General features: G+C 35.0%; 1 protein-coding gene across 1 annotated transcript in view; it reads right to left on the bottom strand.

The window, feature by feature from the left end:
• LOC136028906 (tRNA (32-2'-O)-methyltransferase regulator THADA-like) overlaps positions 1–19,279 on the bottom strand; it is a 190,001-nt gene that overhangs the window by 13,828 nt on the left and 156,894 nt on the right. Inside the window, exons 18-22 of the mRNA XM_065706865.1 lie at positions 16,892–17,079; positions 10,813–10,945; positions 9,948–10,175; positions 4,592–4,747; positions 1,516–1,626 (exon numbers count right to left, since the gene is read on the bottom strand). Coding sequence (XP_065562937.1) covers positions 1,516–1,626; positions 4,592–4,747; positions 9,948–10,175; positions 10,813–10,945; positions 16,892–17,079 — 816 coding nt within the window. The remainder of the gene's footprint in view (positions 1–1,515; positions 1,627–4,591; positions 4,748–9,947; positions 10,176–10,812; positions 10,946–16,891; positions 17,080–19,279) is intronic.

Below are 19,279 nucleotides of genomic sequence, written 5' to 3'. Positions count from 1 at the left end.
ATTGGCGTTCTGGAATGCATTCCTCATCTAAATTAGATATAAAATTGTTTCTAAGTCGTGACGCATGATGAGAGCAGGTGAGTGATGAAAACTACACATATTTTTCTTTTCATTTTAGTTTTGTGGTTCACCCGACATTATCCTCCTGTATGTTTCTCATTTTATGTTTATATTGGTGGCTTGGTTTTTTGAACCACTGTACACAGTTCAGTTGATCTTCAAGTAATAGTGTTTCTTCAACATATTTTTTTTTTTGAATTGAATGAAAATAAACAATTTGTGAATTGAGTCGAAGAGTCGACTCAACAGAGTCGAAGAAATCGATATCAATTTTGGCTGTAATAAATTTTTTTGGGCTGTCATGATTTTTTTTGGCTTTCATTAAACTTGGATTTGCTCTTTTTTGCGAAGCGGGATGGTTTTTAAAACATTTTTGGTTTTGTGAGATCGATAAAACCCACGACGTGAAAAAGCTCCATCGATAAAACCTGAAGACCATAGATGAGTCCGTACACTCTAATGAATGATACCTGATGTACAAAGTTCAGTTGATCTTCAAGTAATAGTGTTTCTTCGTCATATTTGTTTTTTGAATTGAATGAAAATAAACAATGTGCAAATTGACGAAAAAAAATGCTATATATAGAAGAGACATTATAAATATTATTAGTGAGCTATTAGTGATGTTGACCAACAGTTGCAAATGAAATTGAAGCGTTACAATTTGATAATGCAGAATGTGGATAATAAGATTTTAGAAAAACATTTGGAAAAGTATCTGAAAGTGTCTTAGGGAAGAAACTTAGAAAAGCAACTATCGTAAATTAATTATCGTACAATAAAAAAAAAATTTGCTGCCTAGTAATGGGAAGCCATTTCCTGAATTTCATTTAATGTAGTATAAATCCCCTTAAAAAGTTTTCCTTAAAAGGAGAACATCTAAGAAACAAATACAACATGAAATATAGGCTAATGCAGTCGACATCATAAGTTAAATTGTTCTCCTTCAGGCCGTATCCAAAGAGGGGGGGGGGAGATTACTGGGTTTGAACCCTATTCCCAAACTTTTTGTACTACTTGTAAAAGCAAACAAAAATACAAATAAAAAAGTCTTGATCATCTTTTGAAATTTTTTTGTAACCATCCCCAGAAACCATTTACTCTCTCACCCCCCCCCCCAAAAAAAAAATCCAGGATACGGCCTTGTCCTCCTTCAAAGCGATTCAAAATTAGTAATTTTTACAAAATTGGAAAAAGAGCAATTTCTTAATTGATTCTCTAGTTTTACTTTAAATGTTTTCCGAGTCCGTTGTCATGGAAACATGTTCCCTAAATAAAATCATCCCTGTTTCCATTTGTATTGGACGGTAGAAGCTGTTGTTCACATTTGAACGTAGAACATTCCTTTGAGGCTTTAAAGTCTAACAAGGCAGCCATTTGTTTTTTAATTTGAAAAAATATCTATAAATCACTAAAAAAAAAAAAAAAAAAATGAAAAGGAATATTAAAACTTACTTTGAGTACGGAACTTTCAAAAATTGCTACTGAAGGTTGAAACCGACACATGAGAAGAAGAATTGGGAACAAGCTAGGATGCAAATTCTGGTCCACGTCCTTCACTATGGTCTGAAAGACATACGATAACGTGATTCTTATTAACCAGCTTTAACATTGGACGGAAATGATTTTTTAGATGGCAGAGACATCTATGTCTACTATGCCTACCTATATTTTTGGTAAAGAAAAACATTTCTTTACCAAAAACATTATTTTCAATTTTTTCTGTACAGAGAATGGTTAGGAAGCTACTTAGACACATTTTAAGGTAGTAGAACGACTGAATATTCTATTCAGTTACGAAGTGCATAATTCAGGGACAAATCTTTTATTTCAGGATTAGAAAGGAGGGGTAGGGCTCCTTGTTGCTCGACAGGCTGGTAAGCTACATTATAACTTTGACAACCATTTTCGTTTTCTTTTTGTCTGACAGATTCGTAAAGATGTAAGTAAAACTTGACAGAACTCCTGTACACAAGCCACTTGGAGGGGAAGGGTACTTAATGAGATGTAAAAGGATAATATAAATGTAATATAAAACTATACCCATACCCAGGAAAGACACACCTTCTCCCACTTCTCGTCTACAAATTGGTTTAACTGAATAGCTGAAGGATAGTATCACCTACAGTAGATAATTTTTTTTTAAACACTTTATATTGAGAGAAATATATAGTGAGAATAAGGAGCCAAGAACTATTAGTTCAAAAAGCACTATTGCACCATTATTGTCCTATTTTTAAATAATTCACATTATAATATAATAATAATATTAAAAAAAACTAATAAAACTTGGGTATGGCTTAGAGCTAACGAATGATAATTGCACAAATAATTCAAAAACACGCCATAAGATTAGGCTTAGGCCAGTGCGCTGTAGGATCTATTCGTTCCTTCTTTTATTAGTAGTGCGATAACTCCTATTATCCTGTTTTAATATGTTGTAAAAAGTAGCTGTAACTAGGAGTGACTCATACGATATCTTTTTTTATTGACTGAATCTTGAATCTTCAACCAAGATGACAAACAAAAAACGTAGATGTCATGCAAGCTACTTCATGAAGCGAAACAGCTTGGTAAGCTTTCTATTGATCTTAAATTACTACAATAGCTGCCGAAATATTTAAAAAAACACCCACTTTTTTTCAAAACTCGTATTATTTTCAAAACTCGAGTTTTTTTTCAACTCGCATGTTTTTCAAAGCTCGTGTTTTTTTTTCAAAACTCATAGTTTTTTCAAAGCTCGTATTGTGGTCTAGACCAGTGGATCCCAACTGATTTCGGTTCGTACCCAACCTAGGCATTTCCAGAACCCGTATGCCCCCCTCGTGATATGTAGATTTCGTTACTCAAAAATTTACGTGCATTCACGTAAAGGAGACTTAAAAAGACATTTACTTAGCGTCTCATCGAGTCGTCCTCTAGGTATGTTTTATATTGATGAAACTTTTTATACAATGCAGAAGGTCACTGCAATACCATCATGGATCCTTTTTGCTCTTTAAATGCATATGAATGTGACGTCATTCACATGAATTTTTTTTCAAAATTAAGGCTCTAAACCAAGAGCATAGACAGTCGAAGGGTTCGCGTCCTTTACTTGAGTCACCACGATATTCCCACACCCCACCACAGGGATCCGTGCCCAATGGTGGGAATCACGGGCCTAAGATGAGTAATGCTAAAAATTAGAGACAATTAGAAAATGGAAGGTTCAACCTGTGAATTATACAAAGGATGTTTGGCCTGTAAAACCAGCAACACACCCTCAGTAAAAAAATACGGATTTAAGGGGGGATTCAAGAATGTAAAAACCGAAGAACAATGAAAAACACATTAAATATAAAAAAACAGCAGGCATAAATCCAAAAATAGAATTGAATTACTCCCATCCAATCCAGAACACAAATAAAATAATAATTCCATTCCCTCAAAACAATGCTTTTTATACAAATTTATGAATGTTAAGGATTTATTCGACCTTAATCTTGCATACAAATACTATTCTATAATTTGAAACGATTCATAATTACCAAATGAATAAGAGAGGCTCAAAGTGGGGAGTATAGATAGCTTCCTTAAAATATTCATTACGGAAGACTATGATCTTCTGACGAATTGAAATAAATTTGAAACAGAGGAAATTTTTAGCTATAAAGAGAAGACCGTATAAAAATATGCAAGGCAAGCACTTAAAACCTGGCGAGTACAACTGTCCCTAATATTAAAATAAAATATACAACTAGAGCTGCAACCTTCGTAATAACTGACAAAATTTTCAAAAAAAAATTCCACCAATGGAAGTCAAACCTGTAGCCTCGAGGTAGCTCCAGCTAGCATACATTTTACACTGATTTATTTGCTCTGTTGCAGCTGTTGTAGTTGGAACTAGTTCATGATGTTGATGGACATTTTTTTTTCTTCCTTAAAATGAAATAAGTCATGTTTGTTGAAAGGTACTCTATTATGATGTTGTTCATCATAATTCATGTTAATCTAGTATTGGAAACTAGTTCATGATGTTTATGGACATTTTTTTTTTCTTCCTTAAAATGAAATAAGTCATTTTGTTGAAAGGTACTCTATTATGTCCACTCCTAATGTTCACACAAGGTTCCAACGACAATGAGGCAAAATTGCGGAGTTTTATGTTCTCTAATTTCCCTTTTTTCTACTGGGTATCTAAGTATTCTTCTCTTGTTGATGTAGTTTCTTTTTTGCTGTCATCTGAACAATTTACAAGATCAACTGTTCTGGAGTGATCTAGATACCCTCTAAATTTATGGTAATGGTAATTTAATCTGAAAAAAACCTCAAATATGGTAAAAAAATGAAAATATTTTAAAAGAAAAGAAAAGAAATATTTCTACCGAAAATTTCGAAAGTAGAAACGAGTACAGGGCTCTTGAAAAAATATATGTCGACGGCTAATTACAGTGCATGTGAATAAATTTATAATAATGGTATTTGAATGTAATTTTAATTAAATTTTCAAAATACTCTCCATCTACGATAAAACAAAATTTTTTTTTACCGAAAATTCCGAAAGCAGAAACGAGTATAGAGCAGGATATTTTTGAAAAAATATCTTCCATGTAATTCCTGCACTACGATTTGCTGGATCTGCTGGATTCACTCCGAATACCCTCGTCATAAGAGCACTGAACATAAGCGTACTTGCATTCCTTTCCTACAAAAAAAAGCATATAAAACTCACGAAAACATCATACTTTGTAAAATGGTAGTTATTGGTTCAGAGCAGTTCAGAAGCTAAATTCAGCCAATAAACCAAAGAGACAGCCCAGAAGATTCAAATTCAAGAAACGTTACTGGTTGGATATTAATGTACTAAAAAAAAATTCCCGCGTATTTGTGTCTACTTATGACTGAATATGAAGAGCCCGCTTACGAGCTTAGTCGAAATGTGTTGCTAAAGACCCTTAAAGCAGACAAAAAAAAAAAAAATAATACAGATTTACAGTTTGGCTCAATCCCTGGCTGTAGTTACGAGTTGCCATGAAAGATTTTTTTGAAAGGCTAGATCAGTCTCGTATAGTTCCTTGTTGTATCTATTTCGTGTTCTTGTTTTTATGTTTAATTTTCTATTTACTCCATTATAAAGCCTTCTTGTGTTTTATGGGCTATAAAACTTTCTATTCATTAAGATGTCCACACCAAAGTTGGATGTCTTGGTTAAGATTTAATAATAACCACATTATGTAATCCAATGGTCATAACGGCATGCAACTTTTGAAATTAATCCTTACTTTTTATGAATATCTTACTAATGTTTAAAGTATAAAATCAATCGGATGTTTAGATGCTGGAATAAGATAAAACATGTTAAAAAGAAAGATTTTTCGATCTTGCTTCCGATATAATCAGTTATCTCCAATCAATAAATCCGTATTTATTTCCTATCTTATTTATTAGTTGCGTTTTCTATTTATTAAATTTATTGCCTTAAATTATTACATTGCAGCTAGCAGCGAGTTAAGGATTTCAAAAATTGTTATGCTCCCCGACGACATGTGTAGTAATGATTTTCTTGTTTTACTGCTTATTGCTTCCTTTTTGAGGATTCAGCTACTTTCCGGTTAAAAAGAAACTATTAACGTACCCACTATGTCAATTATTCACTCAAACGTTTGAGTTGATTCAGCATATACCGTGTCTGCTGAAAGCTGGTTCCATAAGTTGGCAGCTCTCTGGCTGAATAAGTGACTTTCTTCTTCTATATGTAAGTGAAGGGAGTTTAAACTGATACTTACGTTCTTCATAAGGCATTTGCTACAATCCACTGATCATCTTAGTTGTTCTGTTTTGTACGGTTTCCATGACTTCTGTCTCTTTACCACAACTTCTTTTTAGATATAAATTCATGGGCAACAGTCATATATACTCGTTTTCTTCTATAGGTAAGTGTGGGAAGTTCAAGCTGATGCAGACGTTCTTCAAGTTGGCAGCTCTCTGGCTGAATAAGTGAATTTCTTCTTCTATATGTAAGTCTGTATTGCGCATGAAGTGACTTTTCTTCTATATGTAAGTGTAGGGAGTTTAAGCTGATACAGACGTTCTTCATAAGGTATTTGCTGCAGTCCACTGATAGTCTTAGTTGTTCTACGCTGTAGGTTTTTCACGAATACAGTGTCTATACCACGACTTCTTTTTAAATATAAATTTATGGCCATGAGTCATACATCCTCGTTTTCTTCTATACATAAGCGAGGGAAGTTTGAAATAATGCAGACGTTCTTCATTAGACAATTTATGATATTCATTGATCATCTTAGTTGCTCTGCGCAGTACTTTTCCTACAACTTCTTTTTCTTTCTTGAAAAAAAAGACAATGCCAAAGGCATTCTAACCTCAAGTCATAGTCGAACTAGTACCTCATAAATCTGATGAACGCACTAGGATGGCGGCTTGAGATTGTCCTTTTGATGATGGCAAGGGATTGAAAGGCAGATGATGACATAGTCTTGGCATGAGTGCTGACATCAAATCTGTCATCAACAGTGACTCAAAGTTCTCTTTCTTCAGAGACTACAAAAAAAAACATTTCCTTTGAAGTAATACCTCTGGTGCTAATTATGTTTGCAAAAATGGAGCATATTATATTTACCAATATTAAAGGCTAAAAGCCATGTATCAGCTTTACTTCCAAAGCTGTCAAGATCAATCTGGATAGATTCTATATTAGATGGTATGGCAGCTTTAGCAATAATTTAGAATCATCTACACAGAGAGTGAGAATTGATAGAGCCCTTGGTGCATGATTTATATAGAAGTTGAACAGATTTACTCCAAGAATAATACTCGAGGGACACCACTTAAAACTGTTGTAAAGAAGGAAAAATGAGGAACATCATCAGAAGCAAAATGCTGACGACTTGGAATCTATCTGGTAGAAATCTGATCTATCTGAATTATCTATCTGATTGTATCCATGTGTGATGGTTACGATTTTTAGCAAAAACGTTTTTCAAGAAAAACTTGGGATTTTCCTTAATCCTTAACATCAGAGAAAAGCTTTTCCTCATACTCAAATTGAAGTTTCCTAATGAGATTAGAAACAAGGGTACGAGCCTTGTGCAATTAAGCCAGTTGTCTTGTTTTTGTTTTGTTTTTTTACCCTTTTCCAGGCTTTTCGAACTTTTTGGCTTTCTTTCGAAACGTGACGCAAGAATGCGTCACGCATTCTTTTAGCTTTATTCTTTTAGCTTTATTAGCTTTATTCGCTAATAAGATAATTCCTTTGAAAGTGAAAACCGATTCATTTAAATCTTTAATGACCTCGTGCCAATCAATTGATGCAAGTTCCTGTTCTATAGCTTCATAGTCAATAAGGGTTTGAGTGCAGAGCAGGATAACTAAAAAAAATTTAATTTTTCTAAGAATTTTTCCAATAAGAGTAAGAAACTCCTTTTTATAAGGGATTCCAGATAATTTAAACTACAAGGTTCAACAAGGTTAGATTCCAGTCCCGTCTACATCTTGAAGGCTTATCGAAATTTCTAGAAAAAGATTATTAAATAAAGAGGACAGATAAGGTGAATTTGCAGTGCTAGTCGCAGAATGACCTAGGCCTTCAGTCCAGTGTATTGTGGATATGCTGAAGTCAGCAATGGTTCTTAAATCAGTGTGATTATTAAATCAGACCATTTTATCAATAATATGTATGAGAGCCAGTTTGCATTCTTCAAGGCAAGGTGCACAGAGACTTTTATAAACGTATCCAAGACTGTTATTTTGTCTGAAAACACAACATCAAGCCATACAGATTTAATCCGTAGTACATATAAATCAGTCTTCTGTAATAGGGAAATTGGTATTGTTTGGTACTTTTCTTTGAAAAGAACTTGGGATTCAAAAAGCTTCTTAGAGAGAGAATCAGCATTAGTGAAGACAATGTACAGAATATCATTTTCCTGGGGTAAGTGTCTTAGGCCATCCAGCAATTGGTGATAATTTGGATGGGGAAATATAAGTGGCATGGAAGCAGGTCCAAAAGCTGTACCTGAAAGAACTGGGATAATTATAGGGTAAATAAAATCCATTTGAAGTTTTCAATTCTAACTCTAACTGACTAGGGGAGATACTCGCTCATCCACACATTCTCTTTGGTGTACTATATTGAAAGGTAAATGGGCTACGAAATTTTTATTGAAAAATCACAATATCTTATAATATTTACAATGGGAGAGAATCTGGCACTGTTGTTGCACGGACACTGGAGCGGTCACAGGGAACACTACTCCAGGCTCATTTTTTGACAATGGCACTTCTAAGAATCTTTTGACCTACTTCTCCATCCTCTTATCAGCGTTCCAACTTGCTTTGAGAACTTTGAACTTTTCGCAACCCTCCTTAGGACTATCACCATACGAACAGACAGTTGCCTCTGTTTAAAAAATTTCTGAAGGATACGCCTTCTCGTAAAATTTTCTGGCACGAAGATCAAGAGGGAAGAAGGGTAGGTTCCAGAGGTTTGCTGGCTGTTCCTGAGCCAATAGCTACTTTTTTCGGTCTATGCTGGCACTGGAAATTACATGGTTGGAAATGCAATTCTCTGGGACACTACACGCTTACCAGCATGTACTTTAATTTCACATTTCTAAGTTTTGGTTTCTTGTATAAACAGCAATGAAACATATTTAGCGACACTACTCACCACTCGAGAACACTAGGATTCAGTTTGATTCGCTAACGAAGTGGATAACTCTTATCATCTACACAGGGCTAGGTAAGCTACTTGCCGAGCTTCAGCGTGATAAATGGCCCAGAGAACAGGCCTCACACTACTTTGAGAGTAATCACCCCCTTTGCTTATTACAATTTTATCTGGTATTCCTTGTCTTAGCAGGCACCAGTTTCTATGGAAGATTTTAATCTGCTCTTCTCACAATACAAGGCACTATTTAATTAGCAATTGTGAACAACCATAAAACTTACTTAAAGTGTTTATTTTATTCCATTATTTTTAATGCAAGGGAAATCAACTTAAAATAATTAAAATAATTTTTTGAATATACCCTAGAAAGAAAAATATTTTAGGCTGGCCAAAATGAACCATAGTAAAGAAAAGCAAACAGAAGCATAAGGCCCTTGAAGGCTTCCGGTGACAAGGTCGGTTGGAGTCACATGACAAACAAGCCTTCCATGGCTCCTTGCACGTGGGGCTACTCTCAATATGAGATCCAAGCAGTTCTTACAGTTTTATATGTTAAACTTCTAGTTTAACTTCTAGTTAAACTTAGACTCTAAAGTCAAAGCATGCGGTGCTGATCTTCGTTTCATGGCCTTTCAGCCAGGAAATGCAATGGGGGCTAGAGGCTAGTCATCCTGTGCTTTTACATACCCTTCCTGTTTCCTTTCCCAGATTTCTTTAGGCACCCACTTAGAGCTGGGTGGACTCTGGCTAAGCTTAGAGATTCACTCCACTGACCCACATCCCAAATTAAAAAAAAGACGACCCATATTTCACGAGGTACACACTAGGAGCTGGGTCGACTCTGACTGAGCTTAGAGATTCACTCTACTGACCCACGTCCCAAATCAGGAAGCCAACGACACATATTTCTCCAGGTACAAACTGAGAGCTTTGGCTGACCTTAGAGATTCAGTCCACTGACCCCCGTCCCAAATCAAAAAACTGATGACCCATATCTTTCCAGGTACAAACTGAGAGCTGGGTCGACTCTGGCTGAGCTTAGAGATTCACTCCACTGACCCCCGTCCCGAGCCAAATAACCAGCAACACGAGGACTTGAACCTCTACCCTCATAGACGCAGGATTTCAAGTCTAGCGTGCTAACCAGTCGGCTAGGACGGCTCAAGTCCTTTGTAAGGGCCTGATATTTTACAAAAGAATGTCAATCATAACTTACTATCCACAGAGAACTCCTCGTGCCAATAATTGCTAATCTTAGGCCGTCTGCAATAAACGGGTGAACAACCTCAGCCAACTTTGTATCTCGATACAATGCTCTTAAGATGTTGTAGGCGTGAATTTTTGAGTTTAAGCTTGTCCCGATTTCAATTATATGAAGAAGCTTAGTCATTGCTTGCGTGAACAAAATTGATGACGAAACGCTAAGCTCACCATGTAATATTCCCTGAAACAAAAATTAATATAATTACAACGAAAAGTATATTCAAACTTATTCGACCAAGTTAAAATGTCATGTTCTGGCAACAATAAGGGTATAGTTGGATCACAAACCGCGGAAAGATAGTTTTATGGAAAAGATTATAGAATAGAAGAATGGGGCAATAGACCATTGTAGGAGCCCAAATACTAATCACTAGGAAGGTTCAGAAAATGAAGAATTTTAAATTTATAATAAGATTGAATAACTTTGTATGTTTTTCTACTTTATCCCTCTCTCTTCCCTCTTATTCGTTCTATCTCATCACCTCTCTCTCTCTCTCTCTCTCTCTCTCTCTCTCTCTCTCTCTCTCTCTCTCTCTCTCTCTCTCTCTCTCTCTCTCTTTCTCTCTCTACCGGTCTTCAGAATTTTCTCCTAAAGCATCCATATGTTTTTCCTTTGCCGCAATGACGTTATCCACGGGCGCACAACCCAAATATCAAGGGAAAGAGCAACTTATCTTTCGAGCACGTCTTGAAGCACCACAAATGTTGTTATAAAATAATTTTCTTAGGGGAGGGCTCCTTGGAATAACATTAGGGGAATTTCTCTGTATAAAATAAATTTTCTCAATCCAAATTAGCTTTTTTTTACATGTACTCACCAAGACCATGTAAGGTAAGCCAGCACTCCTTCTTGTAGCGCAATATTGTGAAACCTCAGTGCCACTTTGTAATTCATGTAGCATATTTTCTAGCCAAAAACGTGGTTTTTCACACAATTTGGGTTGACTTGACCTAAAAGGGTGCAAAATGATTATGTCAGAAGAGCGGTGAAAAAGTTAGCCCAACTTATAAACAAAAACTAATAGTAAAATTGCTAATTTGCAAAAAAAATCCTTCTAAAAATATAACTGGGAACTTATATACTGGGATTGGAAAAATGTCAATTTTCGCTTATTGTGAAAAACACATCAATCCTTAATTCATAGAGAACAAGAATTACAACGAGAAAAAAAAATCAAAAAGCTACAGTCCTGGTATTTTTTTTAGTATTTTCATGAGAAGTAAAGAACGTTGTTTGGGTTAGATATGATAGAAGTAGGCTATATTTTACACAAAAACCCTACAGGGCCATGCACCCCCCCCCCCCCCCAAAAAAAAAAAACAGAATCATCATATAGCACCTATTCGATGGGTATATCCACACGAACAAACCGCCCCAGAATATAAACACCCATTTAATCAACAATTTTTTGAACCAAGACTCACCCCTCTCATTCCTTCCTAAAATTTTCCCAAGACCTACTCACCTGAAGGGACTATCTAGAACTATTCCTTTTACCCTATTTCCCTTTTCATAGGGATTACAATAGGAAGGAAAAACATTTTGTAACAAAGGAAGAAAAAAAAGTCTTATAAAGAAGAAATATAATTCCGCAGGATAAAATGTTTAAACTACCATGGACATCAGAATAAAAACACTGTATGGCCCAGACTCTATCTTTGGAGTGTGTATACCTGAAAACCGAGATTTTCTACCGTTTTATGTTAGTGGCTGCACATATTTTAATAAATTTGTTTGTAGTGTAGATTCTCTGTGTTGCTGCCACAATTGAATTGTGAAACAGGAACAAGGCAACTTTTCCATTTTATAAACAATTTCAATGGACGTAGGTAACACCTAATTTATCTGCAGCTGACCGTCGATTACAACAACAACCAATAGGACTGTATACGTTTTCAGGCTATTGATCATATACAAGCTAGTGGGAACACAGCTACGCATGCTCCTTTTTCATTCTAATCTATTCAAAGCGTCCCTCTTTACACCCCCGCCTGAAGCTTCCCTTTCCCTTAAACCTTTCGTTACACCATCCCCCTACTCCATTCAGGGACGAACTGCTTTTCGTTTGGCCATAGTTGTTTGACCAACAAGGACAATCTTTAGGAATCTGTCATCTGCAGAGCGTATCCTTTCTCTTATTATAGCCAGAGCGCGTCCTTTATCGCAACCTTTCTCTCATTATAGCCATAGAATGGGAGACTGAACGAAATTTTTCGTATAGCCTACTGTTTGAGATACAGTCAGTCAGTCGGGTACCCAAAAAATCTGAAGACAATTTCTCTGGAAAATGTCTAGCAAATCCTAGTAAATCCACTACTAAACAAGACAATCCAAAATAGAAAAATAATAAATAGAAGTGATTACATAGCACGAAAACTATCAAGAACATCATAAAACATTTTCAGCCCCTGGCTCAATCTTCAGTCTATTCATACTTGAAAACCGGGTTTCCTGCCGTTTTTCTTTTGTTTCTTATACAACTAATAACAGCTTTTTGTTGCGTAAGTAGTCTCCTTTGTTGCTACACTCAATTATTAAAAGAAACGAGCAGAAACTTATCTTGTTTACAGACTAAGCCAACCAAACGGTTGTAACACCTAAAATATCTGCATCTGGTCGTCGGGCAATACAACAATCAATAAGATGGTACAACCATAATGTACAGTCGGCTAGTGGGAACATGCAAAAATTAAGCAACTAAAGTGACATTTTTAAAACAGAAGAAAATAATGATTTTATTTATATGTCAACAGCCAATTAAAGAGATAAATATAACAGAATCGAATTGGTGTTACTAAAAAAGATGCTTTTGGAGGTCAATTTACAAATTAGTCAATTTGGTCAATTTACAAATTGATCAATTTAGTCAATTTACAAATAATGCTCGGAAGTTTTTAATCTTGATTGAAGTTATTAATACCCATATTAATGCATAGTTTGAGATTTGTGGCAGTGTTCGTCTTTTGCTAAAGAAATAAGTGAAGCTACACTTCTAGAACTCCATGATGATTAAGTCTTTTCGCTCATTTTTCGCTGATATTTAACGCACGTCCATTATTTTGAAACTTGGCGCTCACTAAGTGTAAAACTACCTAACTGCATATGGAGATCTTTTGTATTAAAAATGGAGTTCCCGGATTCTCCTAATTATCGAAAACATATTTGGTTGTGTAAGTTTCAACTTAACTAATTTATAAAGTCAAATTTCATTTTTAGTGGCGTTGATACTTTAAGAGCACAACTTCAATTATGTATCTCGAAAGAGTTCGGTCAATTTAAGAACTTAAAAAAGAACAATCGTGAACTTCTTGGAATTCCCACAGACGAAACAAAAAGCATAAGAAGTACAATATTTTGCAATATTCAAAATTGAAGACACTCTCCAGACAAGCAAAGTTTCTACGCAGACGTATTAGCCGTATTCAAAAGTTTAGCCGTATTCGCAGATAGATATTTGCTTTGCTTGAAGTAGGCGAGCCATCTCTCGCTCAAGTAATGCCAAACACAATTTTACGTCGGGCTTGAATGCCCATCAGAGGGCAATGAATGCCCTGTGACGGGTATTGGGATGAAAACTCCGAAATACTGCAATTGTCAAGTGTTAATTCTCAGGTGAGCGTAAGAATAAACACAGCTTTAATCACTTTATCAACGTTATATGTACAATAAGTTTTTTAAACTATCTTTGATGTGTAGATTTTAACTTATTAAAATTTACCTATTTGAACTTATCCTGTAAAGCAGTTTTTCTCAAGACGCTCTGTTATCTAAATTATTTTTTTTTAGAAATTCAAATATTACTGGCGTGGCTCACTCATAACACACCGTATTTAGATGTTTTACGTAAATGACACATTTACGTAAAACTAATCTAATCAAAACTAAATCAAACTAATCTTGAAATATGGGTTGTGGGAGTCTTAAATTCATTAAATTCACTCCTTTCTTTTGATCAGAGCTATACAGTGTAGACTTGCTCAACTCAAGATGAGATGAGGGCTGAACTAGAAAACGAAAAAAAAAGCATACTTGGATGGATAAGTCGGTATTTGTTAACTACTTACTTCGAGTTCCGGTTCATGAGAAATATCTCACCTGCGAGTTAGGGGCTACCCTTTCTAAGGAAATCACCATCTAAATATATAAGAACCCTTTACTGATAAGCTGGCTTTGGAATGACTTAACGGTTGCTTAAAAAGATTATATTAATAATGTAATGAGAAGATAAATATAACGTTCGGGTTCAACACAACCGGCAAAAAATCTCAAAGATATATAATATGTATAGATAAAACACGTGAATCGGGCCGCCATTTACCTTAAAAAAAATAAACATATATAATGAACATGGTTGCAACCCCCTAAGGATTTATTACCAGGTTTGTGGTTTAATAGGTTTATTGTGGTTGTATCTAAGCTCTTACGGTTTGTCTTTCTTCATAACACTGCTTTTTCCTGCGAATGTTTTCAGCAGATCTTCTATTGAAAAATGATCTTTTTTTTATTACCTATTAAGATCTTTTTAATCTTTTTTTCTTTACTGCAACAGCTACCCCTACCATCCTACGAATGCTAAGCCATTTAAAGCCGACATGGTTAATGATGAACATTCCTGCTCCATCCCACAATTTTCAACGCTTTTACTCAAACCCAAACCTTCTTGACATGTTTTGATAAAGTTCACAAAATTTCATCTCTGGTTTTCTTTTTTTTTGTGTTTATGTGTGTTCAGTGCTGGGCTCCTGCGCATAAATCAATAATTATCTTTTACAATGCCAGAAAAACAGACAATTATTTTATTCAGTAATAAAATCGCATCTTAAAACGCCTAACAATTTTAGAATACCCAAATATAGGTATATAATTACATCCTGTTCATGGAAAATTCCCTTCCTCCACGGAAAGATCCTCCCACGTAAACAGATGTGTTTTTACTAGGATACAAATGGTTTATTGTAATAACAGTAAATTTTCGGCATTTGTGCTAAATTTTGACGTTCCAAGGTGAAATAAAATTACGATTTGAAATCTTTACAAAAAACAAAATATAATTCGTTTTCCTTCAACCTTTCTAGTGATAAAATAAATTTGATGGTCTGACCTAAACCCCAAGAAAGAAACAAAAAAAAAAAAATCTGTGTTTATTAATTGACTTAGATTTTAAAATCACAAACACACTAAGGAAGGATTTATTGTACGGCTTGCAAAGTGATAATTTTCTTTTAATCAATGAGAACACTGATATCGAACAGTTCATAGTAACGAACTGTAAGTAAGAAGCGACTTGGCCTATTAGTAACCAAAACTCTAAAAACAGAATTTTCATAACGGTAAATACATCAAAAGAATTTACTTTTATGCAGATTCCAGATATATAATATTCATAAGGTTTTATGTTACCCATGAGAAGCTACAAGCCATAGAAAATTCGCCTGATTTTCGAAAAAGGGCGGAAATATCCCCCAAAGCCAAGGAATTTCATTGAAAATTGCACCATCATATTCAACGTATCAGATTACCCTACTGGAGAGCTTTCCGAGCTCCTATTTTTTTAAAATACTGAATTTTGCATTTTTCTATTTTAAAAAAAATGTTGAATTTTGCATTTTTCTATTTTAAAAAAAATGTTGAATTTTGCATTTTTCTCCCAGGAAAAAAGAGCACGGATGCGCGTTTATTTTATTTTTTTTCTTGGTTTTTCCAAGGAATGATCGTATCTAACCAGTGGTCCCAAATATAAAAATACTGGAAGAGGACCCATTTGAGTGGATTTTGGAAATTCAAGACCCCTTTTTAAGTGAATCCAAAGAACTGGAGGGAAACTAGCCCCCCCCCAAACGCCATTTTTTTTCAAAAGACGTCCGATGAAAATCTTGAGATAGCCATATTATTCAGTACGGCTGAAAGGTCCAGTTACTATATCTTTGGGGATGATATGGCACAGCCCAGAGAGAAAGAGCCAGAAGATTTGTCTTACTTTCTCGTTGGCTACCGCATTTTTTACTTAAAGGGATATTGTCCTGGGAAAATTTTCAGCAGTTTTGAATTCTATAGGGAATTGTTACGTAGGGGGATTTCCCAAGGGAGAGATTCTTCATGGGGAAATTATCATCAGCAAAAACTCTCCGTGGGGATATTTTTTGCAAGAGGAAATATTTTGAGGGGCATTTCTAAGAAATAAATTCACTCGCAGAGGTAAGGGACATTCCACCATGACCTGAAAACAACCAGAAGTTAAAAAGTCTTCTTTTTTTTAGAAAAAGTATGCTAAGGGGTATTTATCAGGCGGAATCGTCTGCATGCAATGTGCTAGGAAGAATTCGCAGCAAGGATGGAATTGCCCTGTGGTGATTTCTCGGTGTGAAGGATCTTACGTCAGAACTATGTTCTATGAAAGAATTTTTCATGGAGGGGATTTCTCATGAAGGGGGAGGGGGATTGCCTGGAATTAGTTGAAAAACGATCAGAAATTAAATAAAAAATGGATTTTTCTTACTGAAAGTAAGGAGCAACATTAAAACTTAAAACGAACAAAACAACTCCGTATATGAGGGAGCTGCCCCATCCTCTATACCTCGCACTTTACTTTAACGTTCAACTCCTTGTCACAACTCTTTAAGAACGATTCCTGAAACACAAGGGCCGTTAATTAGAATAAGAACATTTTTTTAAAAACACGAAAAAATTTGATCTCTTTTTTTAAAGCGTGAAGCAAAGTGTATAGAGGAGAGGGCGACCCTCTCACATACAGAGTGATTTTTTGTTTAAAGTTTTAATGTTGGTCCCTACTTTTCGTAGAAAAGATTTGTTTTTTATTAAATCGTTTTATCAAACAACCTGTTTTTACAAGTTGGCATTTGCACAATTTTGATTGAAGCTTGGCCAGTAAGCCTTACTTGAAGAAAGTAGTGCAGACCATTGTAAACCCCACGCCAGCTTGTTCAAACGCACCACGATGCTTGGAATCTAACAGAGTGTCCAAAAGAAGCTGACCATAGTATAAACACATATCAGCCGACAGCAGGTCTGTTCCAGCATTCCCAAGGGGCAGATTGGATGTGAGATGACCGATAAGTAGACTCACCTAAAAAAGGAACCATTTATTCATTATTTACTAGGTGGAAAGACTGTGACTAATTTTTACTTACTTATGTGCTCAGGGCTTACTCAAAATGTATAAGGACACACATTGGCTATATTGTTAAAAAATAATTATACCTAGTAATTATGATTTTCAGAATTCTGGACCTCTAAGAATTTCACATTTTTCCTTGGACTCAATTCCAAGAAAAATGTTAATTTACTACGAGAAATTAAATTTTCGGCATGTTATTTTTCTGTAACTCTACATCTCAATATTTCTATGTAAAACGATAATTTTGCCGTCATTCGATAGCAGAAATTCAGTCAAATCCATTTACTTCAATTTTTAAACTTATTTTGCAATTGTCTCCAAATTGAAAATAGATTGACAATTGTCGAAGAAAAGAACTGTTTTCTCTTTTTAAGCAAGTTTTCATCATTTTGACTCATTTAATTGTCAAGATCTGAGAATAACGAACTCAATGATATAAGTATAATATAAATCAAAGGATATCAGGATATATCAAAGAAATAGGATATACTTATATCAAGGATATACTTAAATTAAAGGATAGAAGTATATCCTTTCTTTACAAGTTACAGCTGTACACTTCTCTCAAAATCACATGTTTCAGGGGGGGGGAATAAACCCTAAATACTGACAATCTTTTCTGCCTTTTAGAATGAAGTTCGTCAAAATGGCGTTTAAAAAAAATTATTGATTTTTGCAGGGAACAAGTCGAATTTGCTATCACTCCTTATTTTTTTAAGAACATTTTGATAATATACGAAGCAAAAGCCGAATGCTTGAAAATTGTTCAAGTGATTTTTCTCTTTTTAAACAAGTTTAGATTATCCTTAAGAAAAACTTTAAGTATTTCATAATTCTTTACGCTTAATTGCTAGACCTGAGAAAAACGAATCCAATGAGATAAATACATCTGTGCCGCCCTATTCAAGTGCTTAGAACTCAAGATTAGAAATTTTAAGGTCAGGAATTTGAGTCCTGGTGTTACTGTTTGTTTGGTTCAACAACCAGTTTTAAATGGGTACCTGGAGACACCTGGGGGGCGGGGGAGGAGAAAACGAGAGGCATCGGACAATTTGCTTCAACCAGGCATTGTACTACCGACCGAAGGAATTGGATCAGGATATCGGTATCTGTGCAACCATAGACCAAGGTCAACATGCGAAAAAAGAAGAAGAAGAAGAAAAGCTGATTATGTGCTTTGACACTAAAACATAAAAAAAAAAATTTCCAGACTGATAAAGGAACCCATCATCCAATATTTTCTTTGTGGCCTTTTTTCCCGGCTTAAAGTATATACTACTACTACTACTACTACTACTAATTCTACTGACAACTCACTGCAGCACCAAACTGCCTACGATCAATATAGCTGCAGACACCTCCACCGACCTAACCTATTCAAAGCTTCACTCTTTAACCCCTCCCATACAGTTCCAAATTTCTATAGCCTCCTCCCATACCATTCGGAGACGACCGGCTTTTCATTTGGCTCAAGATAAGTGACCAGAAAAAAAAACTTGTACAGCCTGTCATGCTTCATACGTAAACCGTGACCTAGGAATCTTAATCTTTCTGTGGTTATATCCCTAAGAAGTAAGATCAAACCCCTCTATTCGTATAGCTTACTATTTAATATACGACGCGTCAAACGAGTACCAAAAACTATCCTTCAAAGCTTCCACGTTTCATAGCCTTACTAGACAAACGGCATGACCGGCCCTTTGAATATTCAATCTTGGTTTGTAGACTTTGTGTTCCCAATTGTAAAATTTTATTTCTGCCGAAAAATCACTCTGCATTTTGGCTATTCTACTTTTCATCATCTCTGCACCTACCGTCTTTACTAATAATGCTACTTAGGTAAATGAAGCTATCAATGAAATGAAATGAAATATAGAAAAACGTGTATTATATTTTAAATAAGACAGTGGATAATAACAAAAAAAGTCTAAATATTTCGGCATCACGCCCGAAAGCTTTCATCAATGCTTAAAAATAGTAACAAAACAAAGAAAACAACTAAACTAAATTACACAAAAATATAACGAAAAAGAAAAACTAAAACAAAAACATAAAAGATAAAATATCACGTCCTAATAATTTTTCTTTATCATTTGTCATTTTGTTTTTTCTTTTTCTTTATATGTTTTGTTTAATTTAGTTTAGCTCT

Source organism: Artemia franciscana, chromosome 7 (assembly GCF_032884065.1).
Source record: "Artemia franciscana chromosome 7, ASM3288406v1, whole genome shotgun sequence".
In the NCBI taxonomy this organism is placed as follows: Eukaryota; Metazoa; Arthropoda; class Branchiopoda; order Anostraca; family Artemiidae; genus Artemia; species Artemia franciscana.
This window is presented reverse-complemented; position numbering and strand designations above follow the sequence as displayed.